Here is a 20,685-nt window from a genome sequence, read left to right as displayed (position 1 = left end):
CAGGACAGAGACAGGCTGATGTTTCCATATGACAGATGGATATTTATGTTGGTGTTGGTGATGACAAATTGTTGTTCTCGCTTCGTCTTAAAAACAGTGCAGTAGGCCTTTATTTAAACAAGGTAGTGCTCTTCTTGCATACATCGTTAGTGATGGGTTGCACAATAGGTTACATTCAGTATGGCCAATTCATATTATTAAACAATCACCGCTGCCATCTCATGGCAGACGGAGCCACATTTTTACATAAATGATATCACCTTGGAAAGAAATGAAACTGAGTTCTTGCTCTCAAATGCAGAAGCATGCACTGCAGGTGTTATTTATTCTGAAACAGCTGGACTCAACATCTTTATTTCCATCCTTTAGTTTCAGTTTCCAGTGTGAAACTTGTCACAAGTAATGCTTCTTTTGTTGTTGTTATTGTATGAAGTCAAAGTTGACATGGTCATTTACAGATTGAGGTTCACGGCAGCTGAAGTTTGTTTAAGTACCGTGGTTGGAGATATGGAACATTTATGAGATGGTGAATGACATTAGGAGAAAAAAAAAATATATAAAATCTGTTAAACGATAGAAATCATTGTCAAATAAAAGTGTATAAAAGCAAACAAGGTAAGATCACACACTCCAAAACACACATGGATTAGAAATCGATTAGCCTGACACACCGACAATTAAAAACACCCATCATCCCACCGTTTCTTGTGCAAAAATATTTTTCCTCAAGGAATGAAACCGTAAGATACGACAATGCGATGGCACGTTGACATTTCCTTTCTCAAAGGATTAACAGGAAAATAAAGCATACAGACGATGAACTTCTTTCTTCGCAGTGCAAATCGTTGCCTGGCAGCTTACAAAGGGTCGATAAGGTGAAAGATTTTTTGGTCGAGCGTATGTTCACCCTGCTAATGAACAATCCTCCAGCTATTTAGATTATATATTGTCCAAATGATACTGATAATGCTGCAGCTCAGTCAAACCAATGATGTGTTTAAATTCAGCGACTTGACAGTATACGGCACTCCCCGTCTTAGGTTTTCACGTTGTTTCCGAGCGGATCGTTTGTTGAAGCCTGAGTTCATCTGTTGAAACTATTCCCCCGCCACGAATTGTCTTCATGAAAGCATCTGTGAGACGTTCCATTTTTCACAAACTTACACACTGTGAATTTGTGCTATTGAGATTGAAAAAGTACATATGGCAGCTACGTCTGAATTTTCACATAGAATGCGCGGCTGTACGCGGTTTACATGGATGATACGCCAAAATAAACTGCGCAGTATTTTGATGAGTCAGCTATTTAAACTGTTACAAGCTTATTTTACATATCAGCCTAAACACTAATCCAGTAATAAATGAGCTAATGTTTTAGACGTTTGTCGCACTTTTTTTTCCTCAGCTTTGCTAAGTCTCTCTTGGTTAACCGATTAGGAGTTTAAGCTAACTCTTAGCGCTCGCGATAAACTAGCTCTCACTGCTACCACAGCCGACGCAAAGTGAGAAAAGCCCTTTGCAGAGGCATTTAGACCCGAGCCTTAAGCCATCAGCTAGCAGGCTAGCATCCGTCACCGTTTTCTCGCCAAAATGACCACGGTGACATTGTGTCCATTAAAACAGTAGTTTGACAAATGCCGAGTGAATATGTCTTCGCGCCATCAGACAAGTTGGCTAGCCCGCTACATGGCTCCTGTCTTAGCAGAATGCTACGTCGCATAGAAGCACAATTGGATGAAATATACAAGGAAAGGATCATGAGAGCGATGATTATCTGGTCCCTGATGATTGCAGTCTTAGAAATGAGAACTAACCCGAAACGTTTTCACGTAAAAAGTTTGGTCGTTGCGGTTTATTAGCCGTATTAGTGCTAAATCTGCTCCATGGCCTGCACTTGCATTCATTCTGGTCCATTCATAAAGACAGTGACGCCGTAAGTTACTGATGCGACCACAGTTCTCCGGAATAATCTAGTGAGCCAACTTTTGGGCCCGACCTGGTCCGTAGCAACGCCTCAGAATATCACTCAAAAGTACCAACTTTGACGTATCTGGGGAAGCAAAATGGCGATGACAACGCAGGAAATAGTTAGTTATTAGTCCGTCTCTCCCCATCTTTAATCTTAATTCTGTGGCGTGCAGAAGTACGTCTGCGACCCGCAGTAATAATTCTGTGGCGTGGAGAAGTAGTTACTATGGTGATGATGGTGGTGGTGGTAGTTGTTGCTCTGCGGGGTGGAGTAGTAGTTGTGATGGTGGTGATGGTGACTCGGGATGTTCCCGTAGGCAAAGAGGACGGGGGCCGTGGAAGATGACGGTTGCTGGGCCGACGCCACTCCGGCGGTCAGGGTCCCGTTGCGTTGGATGGAGCCGTACCAACTGGACGTGCCCAGCTGGGGTGTGGTGGCGAGGAGGCTGAGAAATCAATTGCAAGGCATTTAATCAGTCAGGGTATTGATTTGTATTTGTTTTATTTGTGTTTTGGGTGCGTGCCCACCTGGCCCGATCAGTCCTGCTATTAATGCTTCTGGTCAGGTCGTCATCACTATCGTACCGACGAGGGTTGTCAAAGAAATACGCTCTGGAGCTGAAGCTGTGGCTGTTGATCATCCCTCCTGGAGCCTGAGAGTTAAAGAGATGTTAAAGCTTCATTCGAAGGTCATACATCTGACTGCTAACTGCTGGCGTTGGTACTTTACCAGGTTTTGGTTGGGCTTCTGGACTCTGAAGAAGACCACCACTAAACTTGTAGGCAGCAGCTCCCAGAAAAACAGAATGATCCCAAACACGACGTAGGCTTCGCCGCTGACCTCCTGCACATCGGCCTGTAACGCACACAAACAGTGTCTCACATTGGCGCCATCTAGCGGTGAGGTAGCAGATTGCAACATGCATCATTCAAGTGAACTTTACAGCGAGGTGTTAAAGTCATCTCAGTAGCTAATTGCATTGTTGGCGTGGCTGTCCGTCAAGGCCTGAGCCATGATGTAGGTCAACACACACACACACACACACACACGGTTATTTATAGCCAAACAAAGCCCTTTACCCCACTAAGCATTGCTTTCACAAATCCCCTAAAATGGATCGTCCTCACACACACAGGGCACTGGGTTTCTGGCACACAAAAAAGGGCTCTTCTTGGCGCACTACCTGATCCGAAACGCTGTACCAGCCGTAGTTGAAGGGGCTGGGTCTGTCCTGGGGTGACAGGGCCACCACCACCAGGTTGTAACAGGCTCTGGAGGTGTACAGCAGGATCACCACGGCTCCTACGGCCGTAGCTTGGCACACTGACGTACCCTGGTGGAAGAGGAACTGGGCTTTTTATCGCAGAAAAATTCACATACATACAATAGAATATGCAGAAATGTTAGGGTGTAAATACTTATTTAATTGTTAGTTTCAATAGGTTTGAAATTAAACTGCCTGTTTACCAGCCAGGCATTAACAGTACAAACAGGGAGGCAGTTTGCAGTGAGTTTTACGTATGCTAATATTACGTTTTCATGCTATTTGGTCCGCTACCAGTCAGGCAGGGGCCCGCTCACATGACATTTTCTCCAATATTACATTCTGTAAGCGCTAGAACAAATACCTCTTCATACTAGATGTGTAAATGTCGACAATGTCCACATATGTTACGTGTTTTTCTGTTCCCTGGTGTGCGTTGCAGCGACAGCATTTACCATGTGTGCATAAGAGTAACCTTTTCCCCCAAAGGCCAAACAGCTTCACCTCAACAAACAGCTTCTCCTCAACAAATAGCTTGAAGCTAAACTGTTACTAAAATAGTTGGATAAATAACTTACACAAGGTAAAATAAATACTTTTGATATCCTGACATGTTTTTGTTATGTAACAAAGTAATATTGGTGTTTTCTCAAGAAAACGTTATTTTATTCCCACCTTGGACTCCAGGTAAACGTTGGCGGAGGACATCTTGGCGATTTTGAAGATGCAGACGGCCAGAGAGACGGCACACAGGACGAACAGGCTGTCGTTGATCAAGACCCGGGCCAGGACCGCATGTCTGATCCCGCCATCACTGGAGACATGAAGGTAATTAACGTCAAACTGTTCCACGGCCGTTACGATGTGGGAATCGACGGCGTTCGTTTGGTTACCTCGGTGATTCGGAGCGCTCCAGAGCGCCTTGCACCAACAGAGCGCAGGTTAAATTCACCACCAGGAAAAATAGGCTGAGACACAGGAAGAACAAACGCAGAGGAACCCTGAAGAGAGAGGAAGATACAGTCACAATGTGACTTATTCATAAACAACAACTCATTAAAATGCCTGGCGTCGTGTGTGTGTGAGAGAGAAGAAAGGACAAGAAAGAGTCTGGTTGTGGAAAATCACACAAACCATATTCTGAATTTCTGTCTTTCACCAGAAAGGATGAAAAGATGTTATGAGATTTAGATATAGATAGTTCAAGTTACTTAAAACCCAATGAAAAGGGCAGACTTACTTGTATTTTGTGAGCTCTGGGGAATACTTGGCCTTAGCTTTAAACATCACCTAAACAAAGAAAAGTATAAAAGTATTACAAAGTGATATTAAATGTATTTATGGAAAAAAACCTCACATTTAAGATACAATAGAAGGAAAGGAGGAGGGTTTGAATTATACAGACCCTGAGGAGATTCCTGCGTGTTATTTACATTTAAGTACACACAGTTATGCAGCAGAAACTCAAACAATAAAAAACACACATTTGTTTGTTTGAGGATAGACAGCCCCATTAAGGGGAGACATCCCAGGTAAACAAGTCATAACGGATATACAGTGATATGCATAAGTTTAGGCACCCCATGCTAAAGTTGACTAAAAAGAGGAATACAAAATCATCTTTTGTGAATTGATCTTAATGCCTTAATTAAACAAATTATGAAAAATCCTACCTTTTGGGACACCAATTTTCTTTGTGAATGAATAATGTATGGTAAAGAAATAAATGTTCTTCATTAAAATACAGGGTGCATAAGTATGGGCACCCCTATGTTAAACTCCCATAGAGGCAGGCATATTTTTTATTTTTAAAGGCCAGTTATTATACTATGCATTCTGATAAAGTCACCTGGGCTTTTGGAGTTCAAATACAATCCAAATCCTCACATACCCTTCACATACCTAGAGAAAATCATGGTGCTTTTCAGTTGGCCTATTAGCTGGTTTGATTTGCATTGAGAAATCATTCGGCTAACTAGCATGCTATAGGCTATCTGAAAAGCACCATGCCAGTCTGAACAGAAGAACAGAATAAACTAACATATTCCTAATTATTTCCTAAATGTTTCCTTATAAATAAGTGCTAATTTGTATGCATTACCAGAAGAGAAATTTGAAGCCAGAATTTACTAATGTGGGGGTCAGCGCGTCATGACTCTGGAGGTCATGAGTTTGGCTGCTTTTGGTCATTTTGTTCTATAATTGCTTGCAGTCGTTGGGCTCCTTTTCCATGTACTGTAAATGTACACAAATGAATCAAAACGTGGGAATGAATTCATTAAATTGAGGCTTTGGATTATAACTCATGTGCACAAATGAGGAAATGGTTTTCTCTCCTGGGCTCCATAGAAATGCTGTATTTGAATATGCAAATTAGTTGACGGCCTGTTAGCCTCCGAGCCAAACGGACGGTTAAACCGTCAACAAGTGATTGAGAAAGTGACTTCCCACTTGTTTATTTCAGTTTGCTGAACAAACAACCGACTGCTGTTCTTCGAAGCGATGTGACGGCAGCAGTAGACAAGGAGCAGACCAGCGATCGGTCCACACCTGGAGTGATCGTCCTTGACGCGGTGTGCAGGTAGGCCTTTCACTTTCCCCAAGGGTTTCAGATAACGCTTGAAAATGATGCCTTCACTTTTCGTTTTCTATCACGGTATTTGTCATTTTTTACATCATGCTAGCAACACACGCTGTGTGTTATTATTTGATTCAGTGTGGGAAAATTATTTTAACAAATATGTTCCAACGATATGGATTTACAGGTGAGCAGAAGATGGCAAGAAAGGATAATAACAGGAGTATGACACCTAATGATGACGTAATAAATTTTTTGGGGAAATTCACTTTGGAAATAATTTTTAGAGAAATAACCTAATGCTAATCCGGCCTGATCCAATAATGTTGTAAAGCCCTCGGGTTTGCTAAAGTGTCCTAATACGCTAAGTCTGACTCCCAGCAGTCCGTTTAACTGACAAACACGTCTATAAGCTTTTATCCCGCATGTCGGCTCTTAACATAAAATGCAATTAGGCCTCTTTAACAAGAACACGACCAAATAAATCCAGAGAAGCCAAATAAAAAACCTGCTGCCAACATGTTATCAGGCAAAACAAACAGTTATATGTGAGTGGACCAAACATGGGACAGCGGTCTAGTTCACTCACCTGGAATGACTTTTCTTCTATTTCAGAAGAGAATGAGGTTTGCTTGTGTGTTTTTTAACCCAACATTACCATTATTTATTTCAAGTGCGTTAAGGGGGAAGTAGATCACAAGTCAGGATTCATGCCTGACTCATCAGAAAAGTCTTTCCATGTGGGTGTGTGTGTGTGTGTGTGTCAGATGGCAGGCCGTGTCTTGTTGGCATCGTTATGTTTTATGATATTTATTTAATTTAGTATTAAACCAGTCTTTTTGACAAATAAACGCATGCAAGTGTTGATTTGGCTCTTCTTTGGTCTCCATCAGTCTCACCTGGCTCATTTGATTCCTTATTAATATCAAATCATCGATCGGAGCTGCTTCAGCGTGTTGTGTAATAACGACGATCACAACTGAGACTTTGTTTCACTCCTCGTGATTGAGAATGCAGCAGGAGCGGTCAGTGGGTGGAAACATGAATGTGATCCATTACTCAGGTCTGACCCGGCTAGACAAGAAACCACAAGTAGGAAAGGTTTGCTCTCTGAGCTGCTCAGTCACATGCTTTTCCCCACACTGAGTAAACCGATGATGTTAGCTGGCGATGTTGGGAAGGCAGTTGTTGCCACCGTGCATGTGATGCACGTCAGTCTTGCTTTGCAAAGGAGCACAACAACCCAACCCCGAAAGGTAGCAAGGGAGGGGAGTTTGTGTGCTTTCACCGTTTGCAGATCAGCTGATGGGCTACGATGTTTACTCAGCAGTCATATGACACCCTTGGGTTGATTTCCTACCCACTCAGCCAGTTGGATGAGCCTCCTCTCCTCTCTGCTCGCGCCGCTCTATGTGACAGAGATTCATTCTGTGCTTTTCCCCCCTTTTGAAGCAGCGTTTGAACTGCGGCGGCATCGCCAACGGAGAAGCGTGTAGGTGTTTCCTGTCAGAGGAACAACCAGGTCTTTCTGGACATTTGGAGTGGGCAGGTGGTAAACAGCTGTGTGTGCGTGACAACTGCCAGGGGGTCATATGCTCGAGTCTCGTCCACTTATTGAATGAGACACATCGATGGCGAGTCAATTTGCAGCAAAAACTTCAGTTGAAGTTACTTTGACATTTATTGATAGTTACACATTGGTCACCCACAATATTATATTTTATTTTATTTTTTATCCATAGATTGTATATAAGACGTAGTCATCGTGATGTCACATATTGGTTTGTGGAAGCCTTGAGTTCGGCCAGCAGAGAGAATGCAAGTTTAAGGCACTTCAGCATTGGCTTCACGTTTGAGAACCGGGGGTTGCTGCCTGGTTGGAGCTCATTTCTTTCACGTGTGGGACTATTTCTTAGCCGGGTGCAACTTCCTGGGAACCCTGCTGGTTGCCTGGAAACCTCACAGTGACGATGAGGCACAATGTCGCACAATTCCTTTAAGGTTATGAGTTATTTCCACACTGCTTTGACAAAGATGCCTCATGCATATTCTTAATGAATACACCCACATGTAAAAAATATTATTTTCTTTCTTTATCTATGGCTGCATTGGATGATGATGTTCATTGGCAATGTTTGAAATCAACCAATTAATCATCTGTAACATCAGAAAATGCCAAAGAAGCACTGTCAAAGCCTCCTGGGAGCTGTAGTTTTTTGCTAAAAACTGGAGTTTGGGACAAAGAAACAGAAAGCAGCAGAACAGGATAACATTTGCAAGCATGGAAGTTAAAAATGTGACATCAGATTAATGCATTGAGCGCAAAACTGCAATGTCAGCCGTTTTATGAAACCAGGTCTCACACACCCCCAACCCCCAGTGCAGTCCTACCTGTGTGAAGTAGAGGTTGAGTAGGCAGAGTGTGAAGAACTGCAGGCAGACGGGGCAGCAGTAGAGCAGCCAGTAGGCCAGAGGCTGCAGCTGGTTGGCCTGCACCACATTTTTAAAGTAGAAAGAGAAGAGGGTCGTCCTCAGCGCGGCCCACAACAAGCACAGGAACAAAAACACGCTCTGGTAGCTGAAACGCTTGTGTCCGTAATGCAGAATGAGCCAGAGCTGCAGGTAGACGAACGCGAACAGGAAGCAGTAGAGGACGGTGTAGACGGTGGTGAGACTGAGCTCCAGTGTTGGGGAGATCGCAGCTCCGGGGGACTCCGTCAGCGAGGTAAACAAACGGGAATTAACCTCCCCTCCTGGCGAAAACATCTCCACTGACGGGCTGTCACTTGCACGTGGGATGCAGTGAGGGCGAAAACACTGGAAGTGGGTCAGACCCGGGCTAGATTCACCGCGGATGACAAAAAGACCCGGGGTATTCTTGTGAGAAATTGAGATAAAAGCAGTTTATTTTGAACCGAAGTGCCATCCTGAAGCTGCGGATTTAAATCCGACACTGGGCTCAAGAAAAACTGGGGGGTCTAGTTTTAAAAAGGTTCAAAATAACAAGAAAGGCAGATAGAAAACAAGATAGGTCCCTCTGTGAATCTCTGCAAAGCTGTTCTCTGCAAAAAAACAACTTAAGGGGGGGGGGGGGACTCCAGATCAGCTGTGATGCAGCCTTAGACCCGCCCCCTTTGCTCGCAACTAAAACGGAGACTAGCGTATCGTGGGCCGCCATCTTGGCTCAGCCTCCGCCTCATTTACTTCAGAAACAGCTGACTCCGGAGCCACAGATTCGAGGCAGTTTCCGAGCTAAACCCACGGCTAAATCTCCAGTGGGAACGTCCCCCTCACTCCCACGTCCCTTGCGCGCCGTTTCATTGGCTGATTCGGCCGCCCAGCCTCCGCAGCTTCCTCACTCCGTTGCTTCACGATGATGTCAGCTGCGACAGTGCCCGCCCCTCGCGCGCCTGTGATTGGCCGTTATAAAGTCAAAACTACTCCCCGATCTAATTGGTTCAAAGCAGCAAGTGGGCGTCTCGTGGAGCGAGGCATCAAAACAAACGTTTCACGTCAAGTTGCAGAGCGACAACTTACAGTTAAGGAAAAAGTGCCTCTGCCTTCAAAGTAAAAGCTTAAACGTTGGCGTGCGCGAGACAGCAACCTTTGTTAATTAAAACAAAAAATATCGTTAGCTGCATATTCTTACAGTTTAATTTTCGTGTTTATCATACAAGTTGGACTCCATAAAAAAAACTCCTCAACAAATTCGTCCATTAAGGGATTTTATTCCAAAACCATAACAGGAAGCTGGTTTAACTTTGGCGAACTACGGAGCGTGATTCAATTTTTACTGCGCAGTTTGGTGAAAAATAACCTCGCAAATTGATTTCGTCGGTGGCCCAACGTTTTAATCTCCCACCGACATAAACCGACATGTTTTTTTTTCATTCACATGTGTTTACGTTAGCTATCCATATGAAACTACGGACGAACATCCATCAGTTGGCAGCGAACAAGCCGAGCTAATGGACCAGCTAGCGTCACCGTTCAAAACCAAAGCAGAAAGACTCTTTGGACTTTCTTCTTAACTTAACACTCGGGGGACAAGCTCCTTATTATCGGAATTATGTCTCTTCTATCGCCGTCAACCACGGTTTTAACTGTGGTTCGTAACGTTTCTGACACCTGGAAATACAAAAGTTGAACTTTAACCTCGACTTTCTCAGGTAACATCTTTGTTCAGCTCCATTTAAAGGGCCAACATGTCTGTCTACTAAACAGTAGTCTTCTCTGTTTCTACCTCCAAGCTGATAACAACAATAATGACTCTTGTTTTGACCCCAACAGGGAACAAAACAGAACCTCCATGATGTGGACGTGCATTGCTGTTTCGCTGCTCTGTATGGGCTTAGGAGGATGCACGGTGAAGGCCGACACATCAGAACTCATGGAGTACACAGCTACAGACTTCCACGAGAAATTGCATTCTGGGAAGACGATGTTCATCTATTTTGCGCATCAAGGTAGGTTGTTAAGCAGAGAGCAGCTCCATTCATGCAGCCTTTCAACCCACTAATAATGCATTTCTCTTCTCCAGTCTCTCCGGCCATCTCGCTGTTCTTGGGCGAGTTGGAGAAGTCTGCTAGCGCTCTGCAGGATTATGGAGTCCTGGTCGGCAAGGTAACCGTAGTCCTCTCAGTGCGGTGCGCTCCATATGTCACAGATGTTTGATGTTCAAAGTCTTTTTAAAGTGCGAGTGAATGTACAGAGAGGTGGCAGTTCAGTATTTTTATTTCTTTATTTGCTCCTTTCTGTTTAGGTGAACTGCAACAAGGAGCTGGTTCAAGAATACTGCACTGAAGAGAAGGTGTGGAACACAGCGTTTCTGTTCAGGTGGGTTGTGTGGACAGCTGTTGAGTGTACATGTCGCGATAGATGCAGTGTGTTGACGTGTTCTTCCCTCTCTGACTCTCTCTTTCTGCCAGGGATGGCAAGGAGTTCCTGAGTTTTAATTTGGACACCGTGTTTGACGTCAACTCCATCGTGTCTGAAGTCCTTTTGTAAGTGAGCACCTTAACTTGCTTGTAACTGATACATACAATAGACATACATAATTAACTACTACTACTTTACTATTGGAACCAGAAGAAGTTTCAATCTTTTTTTTCTTGATGGCTGATTAATTGACTTAAACTATTTCAAATCAATTAGTGACAAGCTTTTGTCTTTCTCCTCCAGTGCCATTCTGCGTGAAGAGGTCAAGTACGTTTACACGAAGACTGACCTGCTGGCCATGGAGAAGGGAGTCAGAGGGAAGAAGGATATTGTGCTGTGTTACGTCAGCAGCCTGGGAACACAAGGTACGAAACAAGGGAGGATGGGTATCCAGAGGCAGAATGCCAGTGATGGAGATGATAAGCGGTAGACGATGGATGGATGGATGGATGGATGGATGGATGACTTTAATGACTAATGAAATTAATTGTATTGTTTCCGCTGATTGTTTTCCTAAAGAGCATAGATCAATGATGGAGACGGCCTATGTGTACGGATCCAAATACCAGTTCATTCTCATAACCGGAGGCCCGGTTTTGAACCACTTGGGGTAGGTTCTTATTCGTTTCCCCTTCTTTTTGTTTTGATGTGAATAATGTGCAATGCCTGAAATCTAACCTGGAAGGACCCATGGATACTTATTTATGAAACATAATTCCCTAAGAGGAAGCCTGGTCCCGCTCACAGAACACACGGTTCACACTCTGAATGGTGAATATGAAAATGTATTTAGTGTGTGTCCCTTCTCCATCTATATTTCAGTGTTAAAGATTCGTCTTTATCGTCTCAAGTGTGGTTCCTCCACTGCAGAGTTCACAGTGGGTCCGTGACCTCTGAACACTGCCGTTTGACGCCTATGAGGAAACCCCTGTCCACCCTCAGCCTCCACTCCTTCCTGCAGCTCATGGAGGCTCCACTGCTGGTAAGTGGGATTGAAATATCGAGTCACCGTGCTCAGTTAAATCCAAAGTAAACATGTTTTTGTCTGATTCTTTTCAATGTCCGAACAAATTCTAATTGTGTCTCTCTACTGCCAGTCTGAAGTTTACGAAGACCCGTCCTCAGTCCAGCCACCTCAGACCCCCTACCAGCAGACCCCCCAGGTCTTCATGTTCTCTCGTCCCGAAACCAAGCAAGCAGACGTGGACACTGCCACCGAGCTGGCCTGGAATCTCCGTGGCCTCGCTCTTCCTGTCCTGGTACACCGGTAAGAAGTGCATTTATCCTTATTGTGGCTTTCTTTTACCACGTATTATCCTCTCTTTTCCCAGTAAAACATTCTAAATCTGCCTTCTCTCTGTGCGATCAGGGAGAGTCCTGCAGTGAAAACCTCAGAGGAACACAACGCTGCCTACAGGCTGTCTGAGAAGGTATGATGGGGCATACATACACAAGAAGATTCATTATTTTTACCCCTATGGGTTTTACATTTTGTGTGTGTGTTTTTGTGCTTCAAGAGTTCAGAGGTGATGTATTTGACCTTAAAAAACCTTGATGATCTGGTGGACCTCTTCACAAATCGAGAGGAAGAGGAGGAGGAGGGGTCTGGGACGGGAGAGGAGTTGGATGATTCACATTTGAGTAAGTGTTAAACTGAGAGAATGAGAGAGAGGAGGTAAACATCCGTGAAGGAGGCAGAAAGAAAGTGTGTGTTTATGTGTTTCTCTGTCTGCCCGCAGCCACGCTGGACGATGAAATCGCTGGGTCTGTCTTCGCAAACCGAGTCAACACCCCGGACATCAGCTTGCTCACAGAACTCACCTCCGACAACTTCCACGCCACAGTCGCTCAAAGCAGCCTGACGGTGGCGCTCTTTTACATCGGATGTAAGCCACGCGTATAGAAATAATATGAATTAAACGTTGAAATGCATGTGGATGGAATTAATTGTCATTTCTGCTTTCACCACCAGGGGATGCTGTTTCAAAGGCTTTCTTCAACGTCTTCATTGACATTGCAGAAATACATGAAGGTAAACAAGACAAAGTTCTGTCTTACTTCAGGTTTTGGAACTGTAGCTCCCATAATTTGAAGGGTGTAAACAGGAAGTAGAATGTTAGCATGGAGTCCTTTTAGTTCTCTTTTTTTTTTGTTGCCTATATATGTTTCTATTTTGGTAGAAACGGTTTCTAGAATTAGCTCTAGAGAGGCTAAGTCCCGCCCCTTCCGGTGCTCCACCATGGGACCCTATTTATTGTGCCATGAATTAAAAATATGATGTTTTTCGATTCAGCAGATCATTTTACACTTCAAGAAAGTCTCATTTTGTCAAATAAATGCTGAAGTATAAGAAATAAAAATTAAAATCCATTATTAGCCACTCGAAAAGCAGTTCCTCTTTGCAATGTATGCACAGACGACTGTCTGATCTCCTCAGGTTCCCAGATCCAGATACGTGCGGTCAACTGTGCCGAGTGGAACGACCTCTGTGCCGCCGAGATCGGCAGCGCCGAGCCCATCCCGTTCCAGCCAATCACGGCCTTCCCCACCATCTTGATGCTCCGCCCCCAGGAGTCGGCCCAGTACTACAGAGGCATGCTGAGCACCGAGGCGCTGCTTCGCTTCATCATGCTGTGAGTTTTCTCAGGAGTTGAATTATGACGTTGCATCATGGGAAATGTAGGAAATCCAGTGTATTTGACCCATTCTAGGGAAAGTCAACCTATATCAGCCTGATTGAACGATTTAAAGGTGTGATACTACATATTATAAAGGAAGTCAAAGAAAGACAAAATAAATATGAAGGTCCCTGAGACCAGTCGGACCAAACTTTTTAAAATTCTCTTAGAATAGCTATATTTCTGAGCCTTTCACCTGTATAACGTGCACGTTTCTCTATCCTCGTGTGCATGATTGTTCTTGCAAACACATGCTTATTCGTCTCTCCTTTAACCAGGAGCCAGTCATCTTGTCCAGCGCCACTGTCCACTAAAGCGGAAGTGACATCATTCCTCAAGGATGTGGCCCACCCCAAGCTCGGAGTCTCCACGCCTAACCGAGTATTGGGACTGTTCAAGACACAAGAGGATGCAGGTGGGAGGCTGTGACACAAATTAGTGCACAAAATTGGCGAATGATGACCTTTGACATTCTCTCATTGGAATATTATTCTTACTGTCAACAAAACATCCCCATGGCAGTGTCTGTGTGGACATGTTGCCTTGGGTACCAGTGAGACAAGTAAACAGGAACCAGGAAGTCCGGTTTATGTAACAGATCCGCGAGGTCCGATTGTAATACCTACCGCAATGGCGCCGGTTTACGAGGTAAACACTGGAAATGTGGCGTTCCCGTTACCAAGTAATCTACCAAGAATGTGGTTGCACGTATTTGATTGGCGACCGCGGTGCCTCGCTGGAGATCGGCACGTCGTGGTCTGGCAAAAAAACGAGCCGGATTCTACTGTTTACCCTTCTGCGTTGGCAACCCCGCCGAGTCGACGGAGCGGCTCCGTCCTAATGAATGACGCCGGTTTTCAGTGTGAAAGGCGGTCTGAACTTTGGGAGCATTTCTGGCAGCGGGGAGCTGAACGTGGGAGTTTGTCTTCATGGCGATGAAGTCACAGCGCAACAGCGTGACTCATTTAATAGTTTTTGGACAACAATGGAGCTCTGTGGCACTTAGGAACAAGATCTGGGTAAACACAATGCTTGTTGTCGTCGATGTAACGGTGATGGTGCTCTGTCTTGCCAGGTGTGCCACTGTTCACTGAAGCGGCGAAGTCGTTGCGAGGAGAGGTGCGGACCGGACTGCTGACAGATGGGCTGGCAGAGAAATGGTAACGGCTCCAAATCCCAGTCTGATCATTCCGGTTTCAAGGTTGTCCCTCACAGATGGAAGTTATAATTCACGCATTCACCTTGAATTTTAACGGATGAAGGGGAGAGGGGTTTAGAATTCACTGAGGAAGTCAAAGCAGCTGATCAGCATTTAAGTCAGGTATTGAAAGCACATCTCGGTCTGTGTGCGATTATGTTTCGGAAAGGGCAAGATATTCTTGGGTCATTAAATACTCTTAAAAAGGTTGCATGTGTGTTTTGCAGGGCGGCAGAGCACAACGTGGATCTTCCTGCACTCCTGGTGTATCCATCTTGGGCTACTGATCCCTCCAAGCTGCCGGTGTCCACCTCTGCTGAAGAGATGCTCACTCAAATCAACACTGCACTGCTGCACCCACTGGTAAATCAATATTGTATATAATATACGTCAAATCTAAAGCCCAGGTTTTGAGTCAAGTCTTCATTTGAATCTCACGAAATGAAAGGATGTGGTCGTAACTTCTGGGAATCTCTGTGTAAAAACGCCTACTTGGTCACAGATAACAAACTCCATATGCTTTGGACGGGGTGTCCTCGATACATCCAAGTAATGAGTCATGTCTGAGTTTACATTTGCTCATTTAAACAAATAATCTAACTTAAACAAGCACGTTTTAATGCAGATGTTGCTCAGGAAGTTCAGCTCTCCCTTTTGAGTGTTTATTATGCTGTTTTACGCTGATTAATTAGTTGTCCGTGACGATAAATAGTGGGGGAAACTCATCGTATTATGGGGCAGTTATTCCCAAAGACTGGGACAGAACCACAGCTGATAGTTGTCGCTCCGTTGAACCCAATATGAAAGGCTAGCCTTCATTGTGTTTGTTTTACTGATGTGACTCAATAAAAAGAATGAGATCGCCTGCAAACTCTTTCTAAAGTGTTGAAATATGAGTTTAGTTAGTGGCTCAAAATAAAGTGGAGAGCACTTTGATGAAAAGTCCAAACAATACCAGAATGTCCCTGTAGGTGGTGCTGTTGTCATTTTGATCAATACTGGAATGCAGAATCCAAAGGGATTAGTATGATATCATTGGAATAATATGTACATTTGAACTCCCATCTCCAGCCTGAGCTGACGGTGGAAAACCTGCCGTCCTTCCTGTCCCTGGGTAAAGGCCTCCTCATCCTCTTTGTGGGAGAGGAAGAGGACGACATCGGGCGGAAACAGAACCAGGCGCTGTTGGAGGAGTTGAAAGGAGTGGTGGAGTTGGGAGGGGAGAGGATGAAGCAATACCTGACCTGCTGGATCCACCTGTACGTGATACATTGTGCATCAAAATAGCTATATATCTATATATCTTTATTATAGTCTCACATTTATTTCTCTGTCTGTGTTCCAGTGGCCGTACTCCAGCGGGTATGTCAGTCCTGGGCTCATACCTGGGCTCTATGCCCCCCCTCCCCGCTCTGGTCCTCACCCATCTGCCCTCTGGAAGTGAAATCTATCAGTACCCCTCCAACACGCCCATAGTGGCCTCCTCCGTCGTACAGTGGATGCAGAGGATCGAGGACCAGACCGAGTCTGCAGCAGGTAAGACAGCAAAGAGTTAATACAGAAAATAGAAGGCAGCAGTCTACAGGAAAGTATATAATATGATAAAAGAGCACAGGATTTTTAAACCCCATTTGCTGTTTTAATTAAAGGAAATGTTTGGTTGAAACAAACCAGCGAGGCAGGAAGGAACGCATCCAAGATTCTCACCTCAGCCCTTTATTCTGCATCGTTTCCTTTCTTCATTCTTAACTCAGCGTGTTTTTTTTTAAGCAGTAAGGCCTTTTAGAGCCAGCTGTTGAAATCCAGTCTGGATCTGGATGCATTTTCACCCGTCATTAAAAAAAACAAAAAAATCCAATTACGCTCTCACATTTACACCCCGTACGCACTCTGGTCGTCTGTGTTCTGTCAAGTTTTTTTCTCGACGCAATTTGAAAAGGCAGCCAAGGAGCAAGGATTTAAAAGTGGGGGCTTTTCCCGACACTTACATCGCAAAATAGGAAGATAATGCAAATGGGATATTGTGTGCGAGACGGAGAAAGAAGAAGAATACGAAAAGGGAATGCCATCAAATAATGGGGGAAGCAGAGATAAAATAGAATTCCAAGAAATAAAAGAGCAGTTCTTTATTGAGGCACACATCCAGTTTAATGCCACACGCTCCATAGAGGTCAAAGGTTAAAGCGTTGACAGGATGGAGCTTGTATCTGAGGAATGCGAACAAGAGGCTTTGAGTCTAGTAATGAACATTAAGGGGTCTTTAAATGAAGGTGATGATTGCTAAGGCTTTAAACTCAACTGTCCGGGGCCATAAACACTCGACCCGTGAACTGTGGTCGGGGGGAGTGGAGATAAGACGCCCGTCTCGCTGTGACTCGTCTCTGTGATCAGAGGGATCGTCATTCAGCGCATTCCATCCGTTCAAAAGAACCCTTAAGGGATGCAAAATGGCTTGAAGTTGACACTTTTCACTTCCCGGGACGACTGGATTTGTCTCTTTTCTCACAAGTCTTGCATTATTCGATATCTTGGAAGTTATGGGAGATGATCTTGATGACTTGATGGTTAATTACAGCTGTCATCTCTGGAGGACCAGAGTGCTATTTTGCAGCATTAGATGAGAAGCCAGCGTCCTTTAATCCCGTAACAAATTGCACGTTATACTTACATCTCTCTGTGTTGTTGTCTCTGTAGGGATGCTGGGCGGGGAAAGCTGGCCTCCCACTGTCGAGTACATGGACTTCCTGAAAATCATGGACATGCATGAACCCGGGTTCGCCCAGCAGCAAACTCCTGAAGAGACAGAGCAGAGTTTGGAAGAACTTGTGGTAAAGAAAGAGACGGACTCCATTCTCAGCTCTCCCGCTTCTGACAAAAACCTTCACCAACACTCTGAACTTTAAAAATAAGATGAGACGCTGAATAAACATTGTATGATTGATTCTGGGTCGTTTTTCTTTTGCTTATATAATTATTCATGCTTAAATTCTGTTGCCAGATTTACCAAAATAGGTAATCCAACATATTAATAAAGATTAAGGTGGGACCACACTTTGGTGTTAGTTAGTCAACACATATTCTGGAGTTTCACTTTCTTAAACGACACCACGCGAGGAACTTTCAGTGACTTTAGGTGAAGGATATTAATGTTCTGCAAGGATGTTATTGTTCCCATCATTCCACCTCCTGTCCCGTAATGACATAGGCATCATGGCACGGATGTGTAATTACTCCCAGCAGTTGAGATGCAGAACAAAGGAGCTTGATTCGGTCAGTTGGTCTGGTTTAATTTCGACGGCGGTCTCAGATGTGGTTTCTGGGACCTGGGAAGTTCTTTGACTCAATTAGTCTCTCAGTTTAAAAAGGAACATCTATCCTGAACAAGTACTAAAGGATTTGAAGAGCTCTTGTGGTTTAGGGCGGGTTTTTCTTTTGAGCTCATGTGAATCTTCAGCTTAAATCTGTTGTCCAATTACTGGCTCTGTCTTTGTTGTAAGTGAGCCGGCGGACTGAGCATGTGGTCCGAGGACTTGCAGTTTACTTTATAAATTGATGTTTTGATGCTGCTTGGTTTACCATTGAATTACATCCAACATAATGGGCATAATACAGAGAATATAACAACAACAATCCTGTATTTTGAGTGATGACATTTTATGTAAATAGGGTTGTCCTATGAAGTGAATATCGTAAAAAAAAAAAAAAAAAATTTTTTAGATTCATAGAGTAGAAGCTCCTCTAGAAATGTCTAGAAATAGTTTGGTAAACGTATGCTACTTAGAAAACAAATTAAAATTATGTTGTAGATTAACGAGTAAGTGTTACAAATTGTTTTACAAAAAATATTATTCTTATTTTTGTGTGTATGCCCACTTTTTCACAGGTCCAATATCACTATCCATCAAGCTCCTGTTCGCTATTAAAAAGTGTGTATTTTCTCGTGAAACAGCGCCCCTCTTGGTTGTAACGGTTGGCTCATGTTAGCCAACCTGTGTGGTTGAAACACGACATTACACCCTCGCAGACGTCTACGGAAAAAAAGAAGAGGCCAGGTGAAGTTAATTAAAAAAAGATGCGGTCCCTGTCCTGGCCTCCGAGAGGACACACGTCTGAGAAAAAGAAACGTCTGGTGTGAAGTGTGAACTCTGTCTGACCTCAGAAGAAAGAATAACATGTTGGTATTAGGAGTTTAAAGGAGTCATAACCTGGTTTTATACGTATCCAGCCGCCCTTGGATCGCTTTGGATCAATTCGTAAAACTTATTAGAAAAAAAAAAAAAAAATTTAATCAAACATTGAGCTTGTTCTGACCCTTTTTCGTACCGCGATTTTATCACGCGAGATTACGCGCGAGGTTTTGACTGGTCCGGATGTGCATTGTATAATATGTAATGAGGCGCGCGTTGATTCGCCGCAGGAAGGACAGAGCCGGGGGGGCTTGCCTGCATGCAGACTCCAAAACATAATGGCGGCGCTTCGGCGATTTCAGGTAGCGGACGGGGCGGGGTTGGGTGGTGAAAGAGGGGTGGGCTTATGCAAGTAGCCGCCACGGTGACGTCACCGAAGGCGCAGAATCAAAATCTCGTGCTTTAGGAATGCACACCCTTGTGTGCTATTCCTGTTCGGAAAAAGAGCAGAAGCGAAAAAACGGCGCCACTTTCAAACTCCAGCCTTTCAGGCAAGTTTCAACTGAGGTCAAACACAGATATGCATGTTTTAACAAGAGAAATTGCGATTTCCTGGTGATGACTCCTTTAAATGTAAGAAACGTTAGCTAGTTTTCAAGTGGCGGGAATTATAGCGGCTAACGTTAAAATGGGTTTTTGTCAAAGTAAGCTAACTTTAGGAGTTATGAGGAGTGCTGTTAACAAACAAATGACTCGACATGAACATTTACGAAGAGAAGATAATTGACTTGGACGTCAAATAACGTGAGTCAAACATCCTGTCTGTCTGTCTGTCTGTCTGTCGCTAGTTAGCAGTCTTTTGCTAGCCCTGCTAGCCTAGCTGCTTTGCTATTGGCTCTTGGCTGTGTCTTCCTGTCATTCATTCATTGCTGTGTCCATGTTATTACACAGGTTACATACTGCCGTTAATTGAATTATAATAATTTTTGAATGTTCCCAGTTTTTAATGGTCACCTGCTGTCTGTGTGAATGTCAGAAACAGTTTCTTCATGTTTGTTTTTAGGCTGTGTATTAAGTCACGTGATACTTTGTGATGTAAACTTTCAGATCTTTTCAGTATTCAGACCTACATCACAATATAAGCTTTGTAATGTATGTTTTATGCTAAAACAATGTGTAATTTTTTTGTTTTCTGATGAGAACTGCTGCCTAAAAATGTATTTGACTTTATTGTATTGTGTCACAAAGGAATTATACTACAAATATGAACGTCTCACTTTACCACATAGTTTGAGCGTAAATTTAACCAGTTCCTCGAGTAATATTAATGGTTCATGTATTTCTTTAAGAAAATAATTGGGTGAACATCCAATTTAAAAAGAGAGGTAGTCTTTTTTTTAATAATTTATATATATATTTAAAGCCATTTGATGAGAAATGCATTGCAAAAAGCCAAAATAACTGACAGAAAGCAGCCCTCAAACAGCAAGGGATTCATATCTTGGAGTTGATTTCTCCTTCATGAAGTCACGCTACAGTTTTAAATTGCGTTGTTGAAGTTGATCAGCGTCAGAGCTGTAGCCGTGGAGCAGGAAAACACGATTAAAAGCCAAAGTTAAGCAAATCAGTGTGTGATTTCACCGTGCAGGACCCGTTTGGGTTTTTCCAGTGGAGCCAGCGATTAAATCAGGATTAAATCCTGAAGTGCTGCCTCAGTTACCCTGTCTGAGGGGGGGAATAAAATAACATTTTGTCAGAGTTTTGGGCATTTAGAGCTGAGCAGTTGTCAACTCATCTGTCAGCTATGTGACGTGTAGCAGAGCAAGTGAAATAACTGCTGTCACCGACCTAACAGTCAGCTCTCCTGCTGTTGGCAGCCGTTCCTGGTTAACTGACTAGAGGAGGGAATCAAACCCATGCTGTAACTGTGTTG

The 20,685-nt window shown here is 43.8% G+C and overlaps 2 protein-coding genes across 2 annotated transcripts; one reads left to right on the top strand and one right to left on the bottom strand.

The window, feature by feature from the left end:
- Nucleotides 1–465: 465 nt before the first annotated feature.
- gpr137c (G protein-coupled receptor 137c) lies at nt 466–8,858 on the bottom strand. Its single transcript, XM_084004369.1, has 8 exons — nt 8,203–8,858; nt 4,474–4,523; nt 4,127–4,234; nt 3,909–4,047; nt 3,153–3,302; nt 2,699–2,824; nt 2,497–2,621; nt 466–2,414 (listed from the first exon to the last, which is right to left on the bottom strand). The coding sequence occupies exons 1-8, from the start codon at nt 8,575–8,577 to the stop codon at nt 2,123–2,125; spliced, it is 1,365 nt and encodes a 454-aa protein (XP_083860495.1). The 5' UTR covers nt 8,578–8,858; the 3' UTR covers nt 466–2,122.
- A 717-nt stretch (nt 8,859–9,575) lies between these two features.
- txndc16 (thioredoxin domain containing 16) lies at nt 9,576–17,590 on the top strand. The gene is made up of 20 exons (XM_084004368.1): nt 9,576–9,980; nt 10,102–10,277; nt 10,352–10,434; nt 10,574–10,647; nt 10,740–10,814; nt 10,993–11,114; nt 11,269–11,359; nt 11,572–11,731; nt 11,847–12,016; nt 12,119–12,179; nt 12,267–12,390; nt 12,489–12,635; nt 12,722–12,781; nt 13,187–13,382; nt 13,706–13,842; nt 14,503–14,587; nt 14,853–14,988; nt 15,697–15,884; nt 15,971–16,161; nt 17,320–17,590. Exons 2-20 carry the CDS (start codon nt 10,121–10,123, stop codon nt 17,526–17,528), a joined length of 2,466 nt encoding a protein of 821 aa, XP_083860494.1. The 5' UTR covers nt 9,576–9,980; nt 10,102–10,120; the 3' UTR covers nt 17,529–17,590.
- The last annotated feature ends 3,095 nt before the right edge of the window (nt 17,591–20,685 follow it).

Source organism: Eutrigla gurnardus, assembly GCF_963514095.1.
Source record: "Eutrigla gurnardus genome assembly, chromosome: 24".
Lineage (NCBI taxonomy): Eukaryota > Metazoa > Chordata > Actinopteri > Perciformes > Triglidae > Eutrigla > Eutrigla gurnardus.
Note: the sequence above shows the minus strand (reverse complement) of the source record. Positions and strands in the feature narration are given on the sequence as shown.

Coding starts and splice junctions, on each gene's coding strand:
- gpr137c (XM_084004369.1), bottom strand. CDS start 8,577: ATGTTTTCGCCAGGAGGGGAGGTTAATTCCCGTTTGTTTACCTCGCTG. Junction 4,048..4,126: donor GAGCGCTCCGAATCACCGAG/GTAACCAAACGA, acceptor TCATGTCTCCAG/TGATGGCGGGATCAGACATG. Junction 3,303..3,908: donor ACGTTTACCTGGAGTCCAAG/GTGGGAATAAAA, acceptor CTCTTCCACCAG/GGTACGTCAGTGTGCCAAGC.
- txndc16 (XM_084004368.1), top strand. CDS start 10,121: ATGATGTGGACGTGCATTGCTGTTTCGCTGCTCTGTATGGGCTTAGGA. Junction 13,383..13,705: donor CTGCTTCGCTTCATCATGCT/GTGAGTTTTCTC, acceptor TCCTTTAACCAG/GAGCCAGTCATCTTGTCCAG. Junction 15,885..15,970: donor CTGACCTGCTGGATCCACCT/GTACGTGATACA, acceptor TCTGTGTTCCAG/TGGCCGTACTCCAGCGGGTA.